Raw genomic sequence first — 22,562 nt, 5'->3', positions numbered from 1 at the left:
CTAAATATAAACACAATCACATTGGTGGTAATATAAAAGAGAAATGTACACTTTCAAACCAAATCAAGTAATAAAATGAAATATAAAAAAATAAAAATAAAAAGATAACAATCTGCCCATCTTTACTCCATGTATATCATATTGGAGTCCAATGGCAAAACAATCCCACTCACATCCTGTTCATTAAAACTTTTTTTTTTTAAAGAAGGAAAAAAAAAAACCATAATTACTAACATATTAAACTAAATACAACAACCACTTTTGTAAACCCAATGAAATAAATTACCAAAAAAAAAAAAAAAAATAACCAAAGATTGAATTTGACTCTTGTTGCAGTACTAAACTACCACCACAATAAGCGTGGGAAAAAATGGAGAGACAATGTAAAAGAAAAAGAGAGGTGTGAGATATTTTTAAATAAAGATAGTGTGTACTCATTTTTAGGAAATGCGTCTAAAGTGTATGAGATAGTGTGTACTAATTTGATAAGTAGTAAAAATTTGATGGCAAGACGATTAGATTGGCTATGCCACAACATCTACACCCATTAAAAAAAATCAAAATTGTCACACTTTAACATAATAACCCTTGTAGAAAATTTCGTTTGTTAGTGTTACTATTACATTCCATTTCCATTACCCTAAAACATGGGGGTTTTAAAAATAAATATAAAACCGTGATTGAGAGTTTAGGATAAATTACTTGTGGTTAGTAGAATTCTTTACTAAACAAACTGTAAAAATTAAAAGTTAAAATTCTTGACCGAATAAATCTGAAGTCGGATTAAATTTGAAAATCAACGAGAAAATGGTTCTATTATGTAGGCAATGTTATACATGAGAGTTAGAAATGCATTTTTATCGAGTTGACTTTCAGTTTTGTCTCTACTTAAACCTAAGAATGTAGAAATATTTTTGAACCAATGCAATATACATCCAAAATAGGGGTAGATTTTTTGTGTAAGCAAGATTTAGAATATTCAACACGCTTGGGTAGTTTCCATAAAAATAAAAATAAAAATGTTTGGGTAGAATTTTCCAAGGATGAGAGTATCCAACACGTTTGGGTAGCATTTTCCTAGAATAATTCAGTCAAGATAGGCTAAAAGCTACTTAATAATGGGAAAAACTATTATGCATCCCCACCACTTGGATAGGAGTGTCCAAGAACTGCAAAAGTAGTAAAGTGTTCTTGTCTCTCAAGTTCATAGAAATTTCTTCTTAGAAAAAAGCAGTTGACAGAATTACTTGTCCAATTTGACTAAAAGAAAGGGATGTTGAATTTATTTCTTTTTGTTTGTTTTTGTTTTTGAACATCATATTTTTCTTTTTCTAGTGTTGAATGGCATGTATTATTGTTGCTACGATTTTTAGTTCTCATAAACTATTAATTACTAAAGATTCATGCTCATTTGGGATGTATTATAAGCCGACTTATTGCTTATTTTTTCTAACAGCTTTTACCAAACATTTTTTTTTTCATTAAGCATTTTTTTAAACTGACACTTTAAAAAAATAAATAAATAAATAATTTCAAAAAATTGAACAATAATCCAAGTTCATTTATGCCTGTAGGACCATGAGGTGTTGGATTAGAGTATCCAACAAGACCAACACGTATATGATAGACTTGGCATTGTCCAACAATCATTCCATCAATTTTGGCCAAAAAGTTAAATGATGCACACCCACCACTTGGATAGGAGTGTACAAGAACCGTCATGTTGACACAAATTACTTGAATTTATTTCTTTGAGAAATTGAAATTTTTTTTTTATATAAATATAGTAGAATTTAAATTTAGGATGTCCACTCCACTTCTTGATGATTATTTCTATCAATAAATTAAGAAACCAGCTAATTTTTTTGTGTACCCACACATTTGGAGAGTATTTTCCAAGAATCATTTGGTCAAGATTGGCTAAAAGCTATTAATTTCCACCAGGGCCACCTACCCATCTTTACTCCACTTATATTGTATTGGACTCCAATGGCAAAGCAATCCTACTCACAACCTGTTCATAAAAACTAATTTAGAAAAAAAGGAAGGAAAAAAACCATAATTATTAACATATTAAACTAAATACAACAACAACCACCACTGTAAACAAAATGAAATAAATAACACAAAGATAGAACTTGATTCTTTTTGCGGTACTAAACTACCACCAAAATAAGGGTGGGAACAAATGGAGAGACAATCTAAAATAAAAAGAGAGGTGTGAGATATTTTTAAATAGAGATAGTGTGTACTAATTTTTAGGAAATGTGTCTAACGTGTATGAGATATATCTTTTTTTTAAAAAGAAAATTGTGTGAGATATATCTAAATTAGAGATAATGACTTGTTAATTTTCAAGAAAAGGAAACCTATATTCATGTAAAGAAAAATTTTCTCATAAATTTTTTTTAATAAGTAGTAAAAATTTGATGCAAGACGGTTAGATTGGATATGCCACGACATCTACACCCATTAAAAGAAAATCAAAATTGTCACACTTTAACATAAAAACCGTCATAGAAAATTTCTTTTCAAGTGTTACTATTACATTCAATTTCGGTAACCCTAAAGCATAGGGTTTTTTAAAAATAAAATGAAAAGCCATGATTGAGAGTTTAGGATATATTACTTGTGGTTAGTAGAATCCTCTACTAAACAAATTTTAAAAATTAAAAATTAAAATTCTTGACTGAATAAATTTGAAGTTCGGATTAAATTTGAAAACTAACAAGAAAATGGTCCTATTATGTAGACACTGTTGTACATGAGAGTTAGGGATGTAGTTTTATCAGGTTGTCTTTTAGTTTTTTTTCTTTTTAAACCTAGGGGTTTAGGGGCATTTTTGAATCAATGAAATGTCCATCCAAAATAGGGGTAGATTTTTTTTTTGTGTAAGTAGGATTTAGAATATCCAACACATTTTGGGTTGTATTTGTAAAAATAAAATTAAAAATGTTTGGGTGGAATTTTCCAAGAATGAGAGTATCCAACACGTTTAGGTAGCATTTTCCAAGAATGATTTGGTCAAGATTGGCTATAAGCTACTTAATGATGGGAAAAACTATTATGCACCCCCACCACTTTGGATTGGAGTGTCCAAGAACTGCAAAAGTACTCTCAAGTTGATAGAAATTTCTTCTTAGGAAAAGCAGTTCACAGAAATTACTTATCGAATTTGACTTTAAAAAAAGAGATGTTGAATTTTTTTCTTTTCTTTCTTTTTGTTTTTGAACTTCATATTTTTCTTTTTCTAGCGTTGAATGACATATATTATTGTTGCTATGATTTTTAGTTCTTAGAAACTATTAATTACTAGAGATTCATGCACGTTTGGGATGCATTTATAAGCCAACTTATTACTTATTTTTTCTAATTGCTTTTACCAAAAACTTTATTTATATATAAAAAAAATTCCCCAATTTCATTAAGCATTTTTTTAAATTGACACTTTTACAAAAAAANTTTTATTATATAATATTACCCCAAAATTGTTTTAATTATTGCTCATTACTTAAACAAAATAATTATAATAGATAGGGTAAAATATTATTTTGGTCCCTAAAGTTTACCAAAAGTTTGTTTTTCACCCCTAAACTTTAAGAAGTTTATTTTTTATTCCTAAACTATTGAAAAGTTCATATTTCGTCCCTAACTATTGAAAACGTTTTATTTATGTCATTAAACTTTACTAAAAGTTTGTTTTTCATCTCTAAACTATTTAAAAAGTTCATTTTTCATCTTTATTTTTGTTTCTATACTATTAAAAAACTCTTTATAAAGTTTAGTGATAAAAAACAAACTTTTAGTAAAGTTTAAGGACCAAAATAGTATTTTACCCTAATAGATATATGTGTGCAATTTATAATTGTTACTTTTTATGATAAACTCATTACAAACAAAGTTTTATAATAAATATGCTATAATATATGTATAATATTTTCCAAAATCAAATTTACATAAAACATTATAACATTATCCGTGCATCGCACGGGCAACTTACTAGTTAGTTTGAAAAATAGGGCAAAATGCTGCTTAGTTTGCCCAAAAAGGGCATTTAGCAATTTTGTCCCTAATTAGTATAGTAACCATAAGGAAAAAACCTACACCAATATTTTGTGGTTTTGGGGAATTCACTTACTAAGCAGTGCAAGCCACATGAACATGTGTACCAAGGAAGGTGGGGGACAAAGGTAAATAAGCTAAACGCATACATTCTCATGCCAACAATTATACAATTATAAAATAGGTAGATATCTTGTTACTTAATAAAGGGCAATTAATAAGAGAAGACATAATATGAATATAATATTATTATAAATATAATATGACATCAACTGTTTTTTACAAGTATGATAAAACATTTGAAAATAAAGCCAAAGCCAACCATGCGACCACAAAACACTATAAAAGTTAGGGTTGGTATTATTCGTTAACATGCTCTAAGTAATACATCCGTAGCTATTAGTTAAAGGTGTATTGTTTATAAATAAAAAATAAAAAAGTTAAGGGTATGCGTGTGTGTGTGTGTGTGTATATATATATATATGTTGGATTAGGGGTGTCCACGGGTCGGGCGGGTCGGGTTTGTGCCCAACCCACAAACCGACTCGTAGAGATCGGGTAGGCAGATTTTTCACCTGCAACCGACCCGTTAAGAGGGTCAGGTTTCGCGGGTCGGTTTTCCGGTGGGTGGCATCGGTTTTGGCCTCACCCGAAACCCGACGAAAAACATAGAAAAACGGTCAAAATCGACGAGATCTCGCCCGATTCGGTCAAGACCGGTGAGGATTTCGTTAGATCCGGTGAGGATTTCGTTAGATCTGTTGAGGATTTTGTCAAATTCGACCATTTTTAGCCCAAATCCTATCGAGAATCGCTAGATCTGGTGTATCTATGCCGGATCTGATTGTTTTGGTTGCCGAAATCTGTCGAATCAAGTTGAAAACTCGCCGGAATCGCTGGAGAATTCGCCAGAATTTGATGGGGTCGGGCGGGTCGGGTTTCACGGGTTTTGAACGAGGGGACTTGAAACTGATAAAATAATAATAATAAAAAATAATAATAAAAAAAAAAAATCCTCTCTAATACCACACACTGAAGCAAACCAAAGTGCTTCTGCAATTGGACAAGAGAAAAACAAATGATTCACAATTTCCTCATATTCACAAGACATCAAGCATGAATTAGAAACTACAACTTGTCTTCTAATTTAGGTCTAACTTCACAAACAAATCATTATTAATTATTTCCACATAAAAATAAGACATTTAGGTTGTGTTTGGGTTAAATTTTATTGGGCAACTTCTTTTACAATTTAGCTTATATTTGCTACTATTCTTGAGTTTCATTGCTCTTTTTGGTACTATTATAAGTTTCACTATACTATTTTAGCTAACATTTAACTTTATCTAAAGTTCTTTCAGTAAGAAATTTTTAATTTCAGCTAAATAGGCTGTTTCCTAACAGACTCTTAAAGGTAATATCAAGCTCTCAAATCTGGCCCAAAAGGAATTCAGCCATGCAGAAACAACAGTACCATCATTATCTTCCAAAGTATAGTCTTTTTGATAAGAAATACCCTTTTATCACTATAAAGTCCAGACCAGATTCAGAGTGTGGCCAGATTAACTTGTCCTTTCCCCTTATACAATGAAATCTTACATATTTCACCTACCACTGTAGGTTGGAAAAGTTTCCTAGTGAGAGAAAATTTCCAACACAATCTATCACGATCAATTAGATCTATAGTTACCATAAAAACTATCATTTTTCAATCTACCCTTCAACTTAAACCAAGTAGACGATTCAGCGAAACTGAAGTACCATCTCCAATACACCATTTAGTTTCAGCCAAAGCTGAATATCTTCAAAACAGGACACCTTTCCAACCAAATAGTCAAAGCGCTTAAACTTGAAACTAAAACTGCTTTCCTTTACAGTACTTAGCCACTAACTCCTTATGCACAAAACATTTTGGATTACAAATAACTCCTTTATAACAGAACTGCTTTGCTATCAAACCTTATTCAAAGGACCCGTTTTCTACATCCTAATTCCTATCCCCCGATCTTTCTTTTAGATGAGCACAGATAAAATTCCACTTTAGTAAATGAATTCACCTGCTCCCTACAATGTCTCTAGAAAAAATTACAAAAAATACCACCTCAAAATTTTCAAAACACTATGTTGCATTTCATTAGTACCTTGAACAAAAATAGGGCAATTATAAAGCAAAAGAGGATCCCCTTGCCTAGAGCCACATTGAGGGAAAGAATTTTACTCAGGGAACCATTCAATAAAATTTTATAAGAAACTGTGCAGATGCATTGCTTAATCTAAAATTCATTTTTTCCAACATAGTTTATATTGTTGAGGACATAGTCATGCTTTTACGACTAGCTGCTCAAATGATTCAGCAAGATACACAACTCTACTGATCTGTTAACAGCACAATTTTCCAAGTTGAGACCCAAGTGTTCAAACAAGTCATCAGCATGTAGATAGGTAGAAGTGTAAGTGTCCTCTTTGGCCCCCAAGCAATTATAGTAAATCTATTACAGTTCCAAAGCAATTCAACCAATTATCATTAGACATCAAATGAAAATAAGTTACTTGTCACTAGCTACAAAACATTTAAGTCTACCACAAAGAAAAATCTAGGACAGAGAGCAAATAAAAAAATTACATAAACTTAGCACATTAAAGAATAATTTTATGGATCCAAGTTATAGGGTGATTATAAAAATTGGTTAAATTGCTTGAGCTGATAAAAATGGGTCAAGCTTCATTAACCAAGTCTCAATTAAGGGTTGCAATTCCCAATTTCATTCCCAAGTCAATGCAAAAACAAAGAATATCTGAGAGCTTAATGTTGCCAACCACTGTCAGTTTTCATCCAAATATCCTAAGATGACAGAAGCTTCATAAAAAAAGAGCCCTGAGTTATTAGCACTAGTAACAAAAATATAGTTCACATGAGACCAAATGCTAGCCCCCAAATCTGGTTTGTGATTAGTGACAACAAAACCAAACTAATTTTATATTTGAGTGATAATTTCACACCAAATTCCTCAATAAGAAAACTTCAAAAAGGAAATTCCATAAACTTGCATGATCAGTGTTGGAAGTGCCCTCATTAGTAAGGATCATAAAATCAGTAAATTTAAGCAATATTCTTTCTAACTTACATATGAGATCATAAATTGCAGTATTTTACTAATTTATTATTATGGCACACAAACAACTGCAATAGATTGAACATGAATTACACAATTCTAACATGCAAACAGGCATATAAATCAACACAAACATTACTTGGAAGCTCATTTTTGGAAAACTATGACTTACATTTAGTCTTGGAATGTAAAAATATTAACAAAACATGCCATTAGTATTCCTAAAAAGCAAAACAGAAAGGGGGGCGGAGGGAGAGTAGACTTAACAAAATGAAGCTAAAGCAAAAATTGTTTGTCATAGGATATTTCTGATTACCCTCTAGTATAGTTAAAGAGTAAAAACTTTCTTCCATCATGCATTGTGCCATTTAAAAAAAGGCAACAAGGTTCAAACTTCAAATGTTCATTGATCATCTATTATGTTAGATAATAAAGTCATTCAAGGGCAAGTAAGGAACTTGCAAAGTTAAAACTATATGCTTGATAAGCACTGCTAGTTGCTTCTCTTTCGTAAATTTGTTTGAATTTAATGTTCTTTCAAAATTGTACAACAGGAAGCTCCTCTTTTCTAGACATCCAACAAAAGATAATCTCTTCTAATATCATCAAAAAGTCCCTAAGATCCTTTCCTGTACAAGCATAGACAACATTAAGCAAAATGGGCTAAGAAAAGAATTAATGCATAACTAAGGACACCATAATGATCTAACTTCAATCAAACTAAAAATATTACCAGTTACATGAGATTAGAGATATGAACACATTAATACAGCGAACCATTTTAATTAAGAAATGATATTATTTAATACAATCAAAACATAGCTGCTCTTTATAAACAAATAAATAGATGCTCTACTTGTTCTCAACAAATTTACGTTATTTATATTAACATATAGAATAGCAACAGTTTGAATTTTAAGTCGTAACTACCTACATTAGGAAACAAGCTAGGAGCCTTGGTACTGCCCTTGGAGATGACCTTTTGGCAGCCTAAGAATGGAGGAATGGAGTTCAGTTAGAATTAATACATCTTTTAGAAAATCAGGGTGACAATACTTCTTTCCCCTCCTCAAGTACACTTTTCCAAATTCAAATTCATTAATTAAATATAACATGTATTCATATTGTAGCCGGATCTCACACTACAAAGTTTATCATCATCATCATCTCCAAGTTGTTCTAAACAGAACTTGTATTCATTCGCTACCAACCTGCACTTGGATTAATCAAATTGCATTTCATAAAATATGTGTAATAATGGGTTCACCAATTCATCATCCATAGAGATATCACAAGCTCTAACAAGATATGAGGCATTCCGTGCAAAACATATACCACCACCATTTATATCTCAAAACTCGCAGCATTTGTCCTGTGCCATTCAAAGCTGATAAAAACTATAAACCAGATAACAAAAGTTTTCTAGTTAAACTCATATAATTGTTTTATAAGACCACCATTTTAATTAGCAAGACAATTGCACACAATAACACAAATTAACAGTCTAACCTTTCAGCAAATTTAAACAATATATAAGCATATTGATGCACAGGAACCATACCTGCCAATAATCCTTTCTACCCAAAAGTTATTAGCATTTTAAGTGAATTTTTTCCACAGGGAAGGAAGGTGGAGACAAAGTAAAAAACGTAATGTGAAAATTAATAAAACTTAAGGAGTAAACAATTTTTTTTATAAGAAAAACAAGAACACAAATTTTTTAATGAGTGATGTGACTTGTTTAAATCACAAATGAATAGTCTTATAAATCACCACATAATGGGTTGGACAAGATAGCTCCAAATATGACAAGCGTATAAATCAACATAAACATCACTTGGAAGCTCATTTTTTGGAAAACTATAACTTACATTTACTCTTGGAACATACAAATATTAATAAAATATGCCATAATAAAAGAAGAACAGAATTACTGGTCAAAAAAGAAAATACCACACACACATAATTGTATTTAACCATAATAGCTGGTCATCAAATAAGACCAAACAACCAATTGGAGAGCAACACCAAACCAAAGGCACCATATCAAACACACTAGGGGGGAAACCTTTTTAAGTCCTATATGAGACGTAAGTGGCACATATGAATATGTTTGAGCTAGCAAAACATAAGCTTAGGCAGACCAACAATCTAGTCCAAGCGATAACCCCCCACCCCTAAAAAAAAAAAAGAAGAAAAATAAAAAAATTTAAATTCTTCAAATTCCAGATACAAATTACGCATTGATACAATAGTAGTTTTAAGTTGATGTCTTCTATTTAGCTAGTTTTTCACTTTACTGTTTCCAGTGGTATTGACCTTTTGTTTCTAATTTGTACAATTGCGCAATAGAAATCTAAACTCATCAACAAGAGATTAAGAGAGGGAAAATACAAACAATGGGATGAAATGGGGTCAACAAAATAATCCATCTAAGCCTAATTACTTTATTGGGACTAAAAAAATGACACAAACCATGCTAAGTAAGGAAAGATAACAAAATAGATCCAGGAGAAGAGTTTAGACAGTTCATTTTCAATTCATAATCATTAATCACCCAAAGCAAGCAATACTAGCTGGTAAGCTGCTTTCTCAATGAACACGTCTTTATGGGAATGTTTTTCAGTAAATTCAGCAAGAAGATAGGCATCTATGGCAATAGAAGATTTTAAAAATGTACAAGAAAAATCTTTAGCATAAACAAATTAAATTTGACAGAATGAGAAACTTTTACATAAATAACACAAGGAGAATGTGAAGAACTTTTAGTATGTTTGAAAACATTAAGTTAAAAGAGGTCACCATAGATTGCCATCAAAGAAAAAGTTTGAGCCCTTCTATGCATACATTGTATAAACCATAATTTGCAGAAAACATTGAACTTGGATAAATAAATAAGCTTGCTCAAAGTTGATAATCAACACTAAGCACTCCTTTTTCTTTATTATTACATTAAAGAAAATTTGAAGAATACAGAGTATGTACTCAACTATCACCGACCACAACCTTGATAAGCTATTTATCCTAACAATAAAGCCACTTCTTTTTTTTTTGATAAACATAAAGCCACTTCATTAAAAGGTAATCAATCAGCTTAAGAATTTATAGAACAGTAACATATCAATCATTATATATTCATATCTAATGTATTATCAATGCCAAATATATGTAAAGAATAAAATGAAAAACCACAAAAAAAGATAAGCATGAAATGCATCTTACCGAGTTTCCTCAGTATGTAACTGTACCGTTGGCAACCTTTTCGAGCAAAACTAGACTCTCAACATAACAATCAACAAAAGTATCCTCATATCCAATAATCTTAAGATGCTTGAACTCTGCGCTCCAAGGAACCCACGATACGAGTTGCCCATCATATGATAACAATACAACCTCACCATTCCTTTTAAAACCTATTGGCCTTGGTAAACCCTCCCCAATTTTTAAAACTTTGGTCCACGAAGACGCAACACCATACTCCTCCATGACCCACAAATAGAAATCACCAGTTTGACACCCCTTTACCAAACTAAAATAGCCATTTTGAAACAAGGCAATGGAATTCCCATACGCAGAAACAGAAACTGACAGCAAACCCGCAAATTTACTTGTATAATCTGGAAGTTCTGGCAGAAGTATTTCGCGAAAGACCTCGTTGCCCAAATCGAACACCAAAACAAAATGTTGAAGGTTGTTATCATCAGCCCTCCTAAAAGCAACCCAATGCAGAGCCCCATTGACAAATGCCTGTGGCTCACGACGACTCAAAGCACATTTGGGAACCAAACTAGCACTAAGCATTCTCCATTCACCAGTGGAGAGTGAGTAAATCTCAACCTCGGTTCGAGAATGTTCAAGGTCAAAACTATCTAGTAAGGTCACAAGCCTCACCACTTTATAGTCATTAGTTTTGGGATCAAATCCAAACCCAATAGTCGCATCGAAGCCACCGTGTGTAGCGTAGGTGACGTTGGGAATAGGAAGGTGAACTAACTTTCTAATACAAGGGTTCCAAAGACATAAACAGTTAGAGTATGACAGTTTATCATCGGAAAGGCAGAACAGGCCATTACAAGTGCCGACCACACGGTATATTCCGTTTGGGGACTGAAGGAATGGGACATGGAAAGGGTAATAAAACCTGGCGAGTTGGGTGAAATCGGGATCATCTTCGTTATGCAAAGCGTAGGATTCTTTGTGAGTGTGTGAGTAGAGGCTGAAGACGAGGAGGTTTTTGTTTTTGTTGTGGGAGTGGTGGAGATGGGTGGAAATGAAAGTTGGGTTTTGGATTAGGGATTTCCAGGTTTTAGAGACAGAGGTACAGATGATTATGGATTTGATAGGTAAGCGTAGAAAGATATCGGTAGCAATCTCAGAAGGTAAAGACTCCCATCGAATCAATTTGTTGTTGTTGTTGTTGTTGTTGTTGTTGTCTGACATTGCCGCTTTTAGAGAGAGAGGGGGCTACTGGCTAGGGTTTAGAGAGAGTTGCAGGTGGGTTGTGAGGACGACGTCGTTTTAGGCAGAGTTACGGAAGAGCTGCTTCAAGTAACACTGGTACTGATAGCAGCGGCGTTGAGAGTGAGAGAAGTGAAACGGGGAGAAAGAAGGCAAAGAGGGGACGACAGTTGTGATTGTTAGTGTTGGGTGCAGGAGACTAGTTGGGTTTATATATATGTTGTTGAGGGAAATGGGTTTATTTTTATGATTTTTTTCCTTTTTTATTTTTTATTTTTTTAAGCTATTGAAAAAGGTTCTATTCTTTTTTTTTTTTTTTAAAGTAAGTTTCAACTAATGGCATCCACAAACACAAATCTAAATTAGTCTATCAAAACACTAAATAAATAAATAAAATTTGTTTTATCTATCCTAAACTATAACATCTTATGCCATTCAACTTCTAGATCATCAACAAATACAACATTAATAAAAGCTCTCGCTAGAGCTCAATAATCAAAACCTAAAGATCAATTTAAACTGGGTCACATTCTAAAGTAAGATTCGTGTTTAAGAGTGTGTATGGGTTGGGTCGAGTTAGATTGAAGGTATTTTTCAACCCAATCCATTGTAGGTCTAAAAACAAACCCAGCCTAACCATTAAGGAACCAATTGGGTTGGAACCATTTTGTTAGGCATAACAAAAAATTCAACTTACAGTAAACGATTACAATTCTAAGCCAAAAAAATTATTATAATTTAAATAATTGGTTATAATATTCCAAGTAGATCAAAACTAACTCTCAAAATATTAAAACAAATCAAACTAACAAATTTAAACTAAGCAATAAATCTAAAATAAATGAAACTAACAAATTATAAAATACATATATATTTCATATTATAATTGTTGGGAGACCAAAATTTGACTCCTTACAACCATTCTAAAAATAGGCCCGCCTCGCTTGATGTCGAATGCCATAAAAGATTTGAGTGTGTCTTCCTCATCATTAATTGGTTTTGAGGTGGAATGGTACAACTCACGGTCCAACAAGCAGTATCAAAGTCAAGGTCATAGGTTTGAGTCACGGGAGTGTTATTGTGAGGGAGGGATTGTTGGGGGGACCATAATTTGACTCTCTACAACCACTCTAAAAACAGGCCTGCGTAGCATGATACTGAATGCCATAAAAGGGAAAAAATTGGAAAATAACACCAAGCTCCAAAACAATTTCATTAGTTAGTAACGTTTCCAAACTATTTAGAAAGCTAACGTCTCGAGTATAAGACACTCAATTTTGCTCTTTGAAATCAAGCCACAAAGCCTCGAGTTCTAGTGAAAACTCGAGTATGAACCACTCAAGTTCCTGCTCTACACATTTAAAGAAAAAGAGATAGAGGAAAACCCTAAGGAAGAAGAAAAGCTCTGCAACAAATTCTTCACTTGGAGCCCTTATTGCCGCTTGAGTTTAGTCTAAGCCAACTGCCGTCGCCTGGATTCAGTCCGAGCTAAAGGATGGTTAGGGAGATCTAGGTTCGTGGGTGGAGCCGAGAGCGTGGTTCTTTTTTTTTTGATCTCTTTGGGTTCGTTGTTTCTATTAAGGGTTTTGCGATTGTTGTTTTTGATTTGCCTTCTTCTTCTTTGTTGATTTGCATTTGCTTCTTCTTTTAATCTTTGCCTTCTTTGTTGCGTTCTTTCTTCTTTGAAGTTATTCGAATTCTTTGTCTTCTTCGCTGTGCTGTTCTTTGAATTTTGTTCATTATGAAAATCGAGTCTTTAAGACTCGAGTTCCAAGGGAAAAAAATCATAAAACTTGAGGCTTTGTGGCTCGAGTTCAAAGAGAAAAATTGAGTCTCTTAGACTTGAGATGTTAGTTTCCTAAATAGTTTGGAAACATTGCTAGCTAACGAAATTGTTTGGGGCTTGGTGTTAGTTTCCAATTTTTTCCCCATAAAAGATTTGAGTGTGTTTTTTTCATCACCAATTGGTTTTGAGGTAAGCCCTTTTTATAGTTGTACTCTGGTTAGTAATGTATTATAAACCCGGTTTAAAACACTAATGTTACTATTTTCATGTGTGTTCTAATAAATATTACTGTTTACTCAAAAAAAGGTTTTGAGGTGGAATGACATAATTCACGGTCTGACAATAATTTATTCATGTTAATTACTCTTTTGGCCTTTTCCCTGATATAAAACAAAAACCCTAACCTATTTGAAATCTTACTAACTAAATCTCATTTGGTGTGATAATTTGTGTATGTTGGTGTTGCTACTTAGAATTTTCCCAATGGCTCAAATGCAATAAAGTGGAGTAAAGCTTAATTAACTTGAGACTTTGTTCCATGAGGAGATTTATATAACAATAGAGTGAAATCACAAAAGTTAAAGGTATAGGGTAATATCATCCTATCATTCATTGCTTCTTCAATACAACAAAATAAAATGATTCCATTTTGATTCAAACCTCATAAACATTGAAATTTCTATCAGGGCCTGGCAAGATGAAATAGAAGGTATGTTATCAATATCAAATTCTAATAGAAAGAACAAAACCCTAGGTATTTTATCAAACACTTTGCATGAATGTTACAAAAATCAAAATTTATGGGAGGGAGAAAGGGGGGTAGTTTTTTTTAGAGATTATATACACAGCCTCTTGTGTAGCAAATACTTATCTGATATTCAAGTAGACAACATAACTATTTGAAGAATAAAAAGGACAAAAGAAAATAAAAGGCAAAAAATAAATTGAGTTTTGCCTAGAAGAAATGAAACATAAATCTAATTTGGATCCGAGAAATGGGAATATATAACATAACAAGTTTTAGAACATGCAAAGCAGACATTAATGAAAGAAATTCTTTGATTTGAGAAACAAAATATATTAGTAGTGGAAGAGTCCAATAAGTTGAAAAAGGGAGTGGAATAATGATATCATAGCTACATGCAATGTGTAATTGATAGAAAGAATATGGGAAAAAGTGATTGCACTGAAGTCCAAAAGACTAAATTCAAATCTCGTAATCTTCTGTATTTATCTGATCATAGAAGTGAGATCGCAAATCGAGTCTCTTTGGCTATTCACTAACGAAAAATTCTCTTTGCAACCCCAAATCAAGCCTTAATGTCTCCTCAGACTTGACATATGGTATCAGGTATATACTAAGGATTTTATTAAAAATCATGACTTATGAAAGCTCAAATAATGTGAAACACTATAGCTAATTTAGACCCCCAATTTTAAATTACAGCTTGATCACTTTTACTTTAATTTAACTAAGTGCAGAACAAGAGTAAATGAGTCGCAATAACTGAAACAATTCTCTAATCCATAACCACAAGCAAGCAACAATAAATATAAAGCTTAAAGAGTAGGGAAGAGAGATGCAAACACAAGATAACACTAAGACATGTTATCGAAGAAGAAACTAAAGAACTCGGCAAAAAACCTCTCCGCGACCCTCCAAGTTGAATGATCTACTAGTGAATAAGTTGGAGTACAAGGATACCAAAAAGACCCTCCAAGCCTAATTTGCCCAAAGTACTTAAGCCCTCCAAGCTCCAGCTACCAACGGACTTCTCAGAGTCTTGTCTTCACTAGCTTCCCGAATCCCGCAATACTGTCTAATTACATTCACCAAACCTCACCAACTTCTTTTGGCAAATCTCAAATGCTTCCCAAGTTCTAAAACGCTCTCTACACTTTGAATAGGTGTGAGTCGTGTTTGGATACAAATTTCCTCTCAAGGTATAACAATGGAGAGGGAAAGGAGAAGGGGCTACAAAGGAATTCTCACTTAAGGATGTGTGGCTCTCTCTAACAAGGTGGGTGTGTTGTAAAAAACTCTCTAGGGTTTTCTTTTGAATAGGCCCCTTACAATTTTGTAGATAATTAGGGTATATATAGTAGGGTAAAGAAGAGGAAAGGTCACACTTATAATCCTCCGAGCAGAGAGTTTTGCGGGTCACTTGTGGGTTAGCCAAGTAGCGAAGTGACTCACGAAATACAGTCTGACACTTGACTCTTTAGCTTCTAGCATGTGCTCTTCATGTGAACTTCGCAGGTTGCACCACTCGCGAGCCAACTCGCGTGATCAACTTTTTGAGTAATCTTCACCAACTTAATACTAAACCCATTGCAATTAAATCCCACAAAATACAAGAAAATAAAATAATGCAATTACAACACTTTTTTGTCATGGAATAAAGCCAACATAAATGTTATGTGAAAAACTACAACTTAAAAATCTCACCCTTTGCCTATTCCATGACAAAAACACTCTATAATAGATTCTAGACTTAAATGTGAGTTTGGGAACAATGACAAAACTCACTCACACCTAAATCTAAAACTTGTGATGAACTTGGAACAAAATACCTGTATATTGAAACACTTGCACAAAACACATTAGACCCTCAAGGCAAAGCAAGTAATAAAGGGCAAGTATAAAGTAACAAGTAAATAGAGATCAAGTAAACAAGATATGAAACATATGAGCAACTTGATCAAACACAAAACAGTTATATAGAAAAAGACTATGATGATCACATAGCAAAGCAAATGATGATCCAAACATGCAATTAATAAAGCACAATAGCATAAGGATGTATGCATGTCAAACACATAAACACGTTGCGATAAGAACAACAAAGCATAGATTCCAAAAATAACTCAAAGCACCATAAAGATAACAAGAAAACAAACATAAAGTAAAACAAAGCAAAATATGGTTTTCTTATAAAAAAAAAAAATGTTTTCTCCTTTGGTATATACATCTCCCATAAGACTTTCTCCCCCTACAAATGTACACAAGAAATAGAATTTCTCCCTTTGAGAATATGCATAAGAGTCATATAGAAATGACAATACTTTCTGGTATACTCTCTAGTATACTCTCTCCTTTTTTGACACGAATAGACAAAGGGGCCAAGAAAAATAAGGGAAAGAAAAGAAGATATGAACAAGGATAATGATGCATAAGGGGTACAAGATAAATGAGAAAATGAAGCTCAAACAAAAGACAAAACACCTAAAAAAAAGGCTACAAAGCATAAACTAAACATGACATGCTAAAGATGAGGAAACAAGATATAGACCAAGGCATGGCAAGGGTAGCAATGGTGTGTACACATGGTGTCTAAGTGCAAAGCATGACCAAGGCATGAAAAATGCACATGTGAGGCAAGATGTGTAAAATACACAACTAATAAACCAAACATGTTCCTAGTGAGGAAACATGAAAAACCCCAAATTTTGGTACTCATTGGAGTCCAAAAGAGTGAGAAAATGCCTAAGAGACAATTCATCAAACACTTAGCGTGCACCCTTAAACCCTATATGAAATGAAATATATGAACATAGTGAAAACTACCTTCAATACATGTTTTAAATGCCACAAGGGGCCAACATCCAAAGCAAATAGACATTTAAAACAAAACCCAATAAAAAAGATTTACATAAATTAAACTTTCCAACCCCCATTTGAGAAAATCCCAACTATGAACACAAAACCCCCCAAAAACATAATTTAAGGATCAAAATCATGAAAAGAGTTAAAGATTACCTTAGAGATGTTAATGAATGAAAAACAACTGAATTTAGTTGGATTTTGATGTAGAAACTTTGAAAAAGAGGGTTTGGAGAAGATGGGAGAAGTTTAAAACAAATGTCCCATGAATTGCCCTTTAAAAAGCTAATTCTGGGCATTTTGAGAGTCACTAACTTGCAAACTAGTCGCGAAAAATTTGGGGACTCAGTTCTGAGTAACAAGCGTCCTGCGAGCCACCCACGAAATTTCGCGGGTCAGGTTTCAAGTCACGAACCAGTCGCGAAACTCTCTGTCCAAAGTTGAAAAACTTAAGAATTGGACCATTTAAACTCGCGACTGGGCTAGGACTTGTACCACTCACGAAATAAGTCGCGAAAACACCTAGAAAACATGTTTTTCACACAAAATCAACTTGAAAAACATGGGTGATAAAAATCACTTCCAAAAAAAAATAAAATAATCAAAAATCTTTTTGATTCAATCATGATAAGCTTCAGCACACACACATCACATTCAAATATGTACAATTACACAAATGAAATGGATATTCATTGGACATTAGATTTGTGCGTTGTGTGTGAGTATCAAGTATGAATTAGTCTATAGTCTAGTATGAAGCTTCAATAATCAATTTAATCAAGTCATACATAAAAATCACGAAGTCAAGTGACCTATCTCACTAGTAGAAATGAACATAAATGACTCCTCCCCAAAGTGTTTACAATGATTGAAAACTTTTCATTTGGCTTCCATTTTTCATACTTTTTTATCAATACAACTCAATTTTTGAACAACGATGCCATAAAAGTTTTTATATTTCTTTGAAAAATAATCCTTTGGCTTTGGCATCAAACATTTTGAATACAATTTTTGCTCCACCTTTTTCTAGTCTAACTAGTTTTTTAAGCAAGACTTTTTCAGCTCTTTCTCCTATTAGAGATTGACGTTTAAATAGCTTTTCGACATAAAAATAAATGTGAGGAGATATATGGGATCAAGTCTACGCATGTATCAAGATCAATCAAGACTATTGGCTAAACATTCATGACAAGTTTGAAGATCTATTTACAACAATCAAACATAGATTTCTAGATTTCACTCACGTTCAATATGTGTATATATAACAAGCTAAACTCGTAAATACACTACGCCATTAGTACGAAGGTACTAGGCCAAACTCTACATGAGAAATGTGCTCAAGCAAACATAATCAAACTTTTTGGATTTTTCACTTTTTATGCATTTTTGAATTTTTACACACACAAAACAAAGACATAAAAGTAAGATGAAAAGCAAAAACAATGCATACATGTCTCGAAAAAATCAATCGACGCGACTAGCCACTAGTGAAACTATGACACGTGGCACATCTGATTATAAAAATAACCTCGTCCATCCAAGGAATAATGTTAAACCATATTTCTCTGGACGACACATAGACAAGGGGGCAAATGATAGTGTAAAGAAAATACGCACTTTTTGTCCATACGGGTCGTCCATGACCAAATGCAAAGAATGGGAACTTCCTTGCTAAGCTCGTCCCCCTTTAAGCTCGTCCCTCCTTCACTCGTCCTTATTAATGGACGGATGAGATCATTTGGCCATAAGCTTTATATGACTCAAGTTCTGCAATAAATGTGAAGGATGGTTTATGTTATGAACCAAACCCTCCATTAACCGTTATAGGGTGCAAATCCCGATGAGGTAACTTCCTTGGCAGTTATGGAAGTTATCTTTGAATCTCCGAATTCACGGGAACGGTTGTTAAGCGAGTAACCGTTCCACAAACACTATAGAAAGCACTCTCAAATGACAAAGTAAGGTATGAAAAACATTCTCTACAAAATAAGAACTTGAGAAATATTTCCTTTCGGTTTGGTCTTTTCACTGACTTTACCATCGGAAGATTCTAGACCGGCCTCCACCGATCTCCTCTGATTCTGTTTGATTTTCCAGGATTCAGCCTTCAAAATCAACACTCGGAGATTTTCAGCCCACTGATTTCCTTAGAATCATCAAAAACAAAAAAGAATAGAGAGAAAAGAGGTTCGGAGAACGAGAAGTAAGAGTAAAAAAGAGAGCTTTTTAAATTAAAATTACATGTAGGAAATAAGAATAAAATAATGTTATAAAATTTAAAAGTAGAAATAAAACCTGGTGAGCTAGGTAGGGTACTGTTGGGCAACTGTTGTAGTGGCTAGAAGGTCCATGTACTTATATATTATTTTATTATTTATTTGTTGTTCTAAAAAATTGAAGTCTGGTGTGCTTTTTATTAAGAGAAATGATATGTCCACAACATTTTCACAAAATTTTTACAACAAATCTTAAGTGGCAGGTTGTTATTGGTTGTGATTGTTGGGGCAAAAAAGTAATCTTAGTGTTAGGTTCAAATTTGAACCAATAATAACTAACCATCTATGATTTGTTGTGAAAATATTGTAAAAATATTATGGACGATAGTGGTTGCCAACTCAAACCCCACTAATGTTTCTAAAATACAAAATTGAATTATAAAAAAAAAAAAAAAAAAAACAAAAAAAAGGCAGTCATCTTGGTTTTAATGAACCCAAGTCCTCTGCACCAGNTGAAGTACAACTTATTTAAATTATTTTAAAACTATTGATATTGGAGAAGGAATCCCACGTGATTTGAAAAAAAAAATTAGGAAAAAAATCGATTTTCCTACTTCATTTGAATGAATTCAATATAAATGATGGTTTTGAAAATTACATAATTGCTAAGATTTTTTATGCACCTTCAAATGACAAAAAGATATGGAAGAAAAAAAAAAAATACACAATCCAATATGCTATATTAATTCTTTTTGCTCCACTATTCCAAAATTAACAAAAATAAAAAATAAAAGCATTTACAAAAAAAACTGTCACATCATTGAAATTTAATATAAATGCAAATACCTATGAAAAATCTTAGCGACAAAGTTAAAACTTTGTAAGATCCAATCAAGAATCTCCCGGTACCAATTCATTAGTGATTAACACAAATGATGCAACAAAAAGAAAAATGATGAAAGCTCAAAAATTGAACAAATATGGATGGACTAAACTTCAAACGTTGAAGATGGAGAAATTGATGATGATAACAAGCGTCACCATACCGCAATAACAAAGCATTGAAGAAACCAAAAAAAAAAAAAAATTGTAATGAAACTTTTTATTACATCACATAATAAAAATTAATAATATAGAATGAATTAATATGCTTTTATCAACTTTTATTATATAATATTACCCCAAAATTGTTTTAATTATTGCTCATTACTTAAACAAAATAATTATAATAGATAGGGTAAAATATTATTTTGGTCCCTAAAGTTTACCAAAAGTTTGTTTTTCACCCCTAAACTTTAAGAAGTTTATTTTTTATTCCTAAACTATTGAAAAGTTCATATTTCGTCCCTAACTATTGAAAACGTTTTATTTATGTCATTAAACTTTACTAAAAGTTTGTTTTTCATCTCTAAACTATTTAAAAAGTTCATTTTTCATCTTTATTTTTGTTTCTATACTATTAAAAAACTCTTTATAAAGTTTAGTGATAAAAAACAAACTTTTAGTAAAGTTTAAGGACCAAAATAGTATTTTACCCTAATAGATATATGTGTGCAATTTATAATTGTTACTTTTTATGATAAACTCATTACAAACAAAGTTTTATAATAAATATGCTATAATATATGTATAATATTTTCCAAAATCAAATTTACATAAAACATTATAACATTATCCGTGCATCGCACGGGCAACTTACTAGTTAGTTTGAAAAATAGGGCAAAATGCTGCTTAGTTTGCCCAAAAAGGGCATTTAGCAATTTTGTCCCTAATTAGTATAGTAACCATAAGGAAAAAACCTACACCAATATTTTGTGGTTTTGGGGAATTCACTTACTAAGCAGTGCAAGCCACATGAACATGTGTACCAAGGAAGGTGGGGGACAAAGGTAAATAAGCTAAACGCATACATTCTCATGCCAACAATTATACAATTATAAAATAGGTAGATATCTTGTTACTTAATAAAGGGCAATTAATAAGAGAAGACATAATATGAATATAATATTATTATAAATATAATATGACATCAACTGTTTTTTACAAGTATGATAAAACATTTGAAAATAAAGCCAAAGCCAACCATGCGACCACAAAACACTATAAAAGTTAGGGTTGGTATTATTCGTTAACATGCTCTAAGTAATACATCCGTAGCTATTAGTTAAAGGTGTATTGTTTATAAATAAAAAATAAAAAAGTTAAGGGTATGCGTGTGTGTGTGTGTGTGTATATATATATATATGTTGGATTAGGGGTGTCCACGGGTCGGGCGGGTCGGGTTTGTGCCCAACCCACAAACCGACTCGTAGAGATCGGGTAGGCAGATTTTTCACCTGCAACCGACCCGTTAAGAGGGTCAGGTTTCGCGGGTCGGTTTTCCGGTGGGTGGCATCGGTTTTGGCCTCACCCGAAACCCGACGAAAAACATAGAAAAACGGTCAAAATCGACGAGATCTCGCCCGATTCGGTCAAGACCGGTGAGGATTTCGTTAGATCCGGTGAGGATTTCGTTAGATCTGTTGAGGATTTTGTCAAATTCGACCATTTTTAGCCCAAATCCTATCGAGAATCGCTAGATCTGGTGTATCTATGCCGGATCTGATTGTTTTGGTTGCCGAAATCTGTCGAATCAAGTTGAAAACTCGCCGGAATCGCTGGAGAATTCGCCAGAATTTGATGGGGTCGGGCGGGTCGGGTTTCACGGGTTTTGAACGAGGGGACTTGAAACTGACCCGCCAGTGTCGAGTTTTGGAGCTCGGGACCCACGGCCGACCGCCAGAGCAGTCGGATTGAGTGAACACCGGGCGGGTTGGGCGGGTTTTCGGGTGGGTTGGACAGCCCTATGTCGGATCACTCAATGTATTATTTTTTGATATTCCTAACTCAACAATAATTGATCACTCAATGTGTTATTTTCATTCATATAACACCAAAAACTTATTTCTTTCACTCTTAGTTAGTAAAAGATAACTTTGACCAAAAGAAAAAACTAAGAACATTAGCACATTATAAGATGAAACAAATTTCAGCATTTGTGTTAGGACTTGTGTTAACTTAGCTTCCTGGTAGATTTTTTTAGGACTTGTGTTAGGATTTCGGATTAAATGCCACCTTCACATCATTGGTGTGGGATGAAAGGGATGTCTATAAAGAAAGGTTTCCCACGCCTACAGAGGGATATAAGGAAAGGTTCCCAATGCCTACAACTTATTGCTGCCTCCTAACCGGAAAAATTATATAGTAGAGAAGGAACAACCTAAATGAGGGAAAAGTAAAAGGAACTAGATGCAGAAGTTGGTAACCTCCATAACAAGAAAAAT

The 22,562-nt window shown here is 33.1% G+C and overlaps 1 protein-coding gene across 3 annotated transcripts; it reads right to left on the bottom strand.

Annotated features, from left to right (window-relative positions):
• Positions 1–7,633: 7,633 nt before the first annotated feature.
• Positions 7,634–11,879, bottom strand: LOC112032620 (F-box/kelch-repeat protein At3g06240-like). 3 transcript variants are annotated; one of them, XM_065763096.1, is made up of 2 exons: positions 10,398–11,826; positions 7,634–7,804 (listed from the first exon to the last, which is right to left on the bottom strand). In XM_065763096.1, exon 1 carries the CDS (start codon positions 11,613–11,615, stop codon positions 10,407–10,409), a length of 1,209 nt encoding a protein of 402 aa, XP_065619168.1. In that variant the 5' UTR covers positions 11,616–11,826; the 3' UTR covers positions 7,634–7,804; positions 10,398–10,406. The 3 variants fall into 3 exon arrangements, with proteins under 3 accessions (XP_065619168.1, XP_065619170.1, XP_065619169.1); XM_065763098.1 differs by lacking the exon at positions 7,634–7,804 and adding an exon at positions 7,921–8,165 and having other exon boundaries at positions 10,398–11,879; XM_065763097.1 differs by lacking the exon at positions 7,634–7,804 and adding an exon at positions 8,172–8,386 and having other exon boundaries at positions 10,398–11,878.
• Between the last annotated feature and the right edge of the window lie 10,683 nt (positions 11,880–22,562).

This window comes from Quercus suber, unplaced genomic scaffold (genome assembly GCF_002906115.3).
Source record: "Quercus suber isolate HL8 unplaced genomic scaffold, Cork oak 2.0 scaffold_491, whole genome shotgun sequence".
Taxonomy (NCBI): Eukaryota; Viridiplantae; Streptophyta; class Magnoliopsida; order Fagales; family Fagaceae; genus Quercus; species Quercus suber.
The sequence above is the reverse complement of the archived record's forward strand: the minus strand, read 5'-3'. Positions and strand labels throughout refer to the sequence as shown.

What these genes read in the sequence shown, in the direction of transcription:
- LOC112032620 (XM_065763098.1), bottom strand. Translation starts at nt 11,615, where the DNA reads ATGTCAGACAACAACAACAACAACAACAACAACAACAAATTGATTCGA.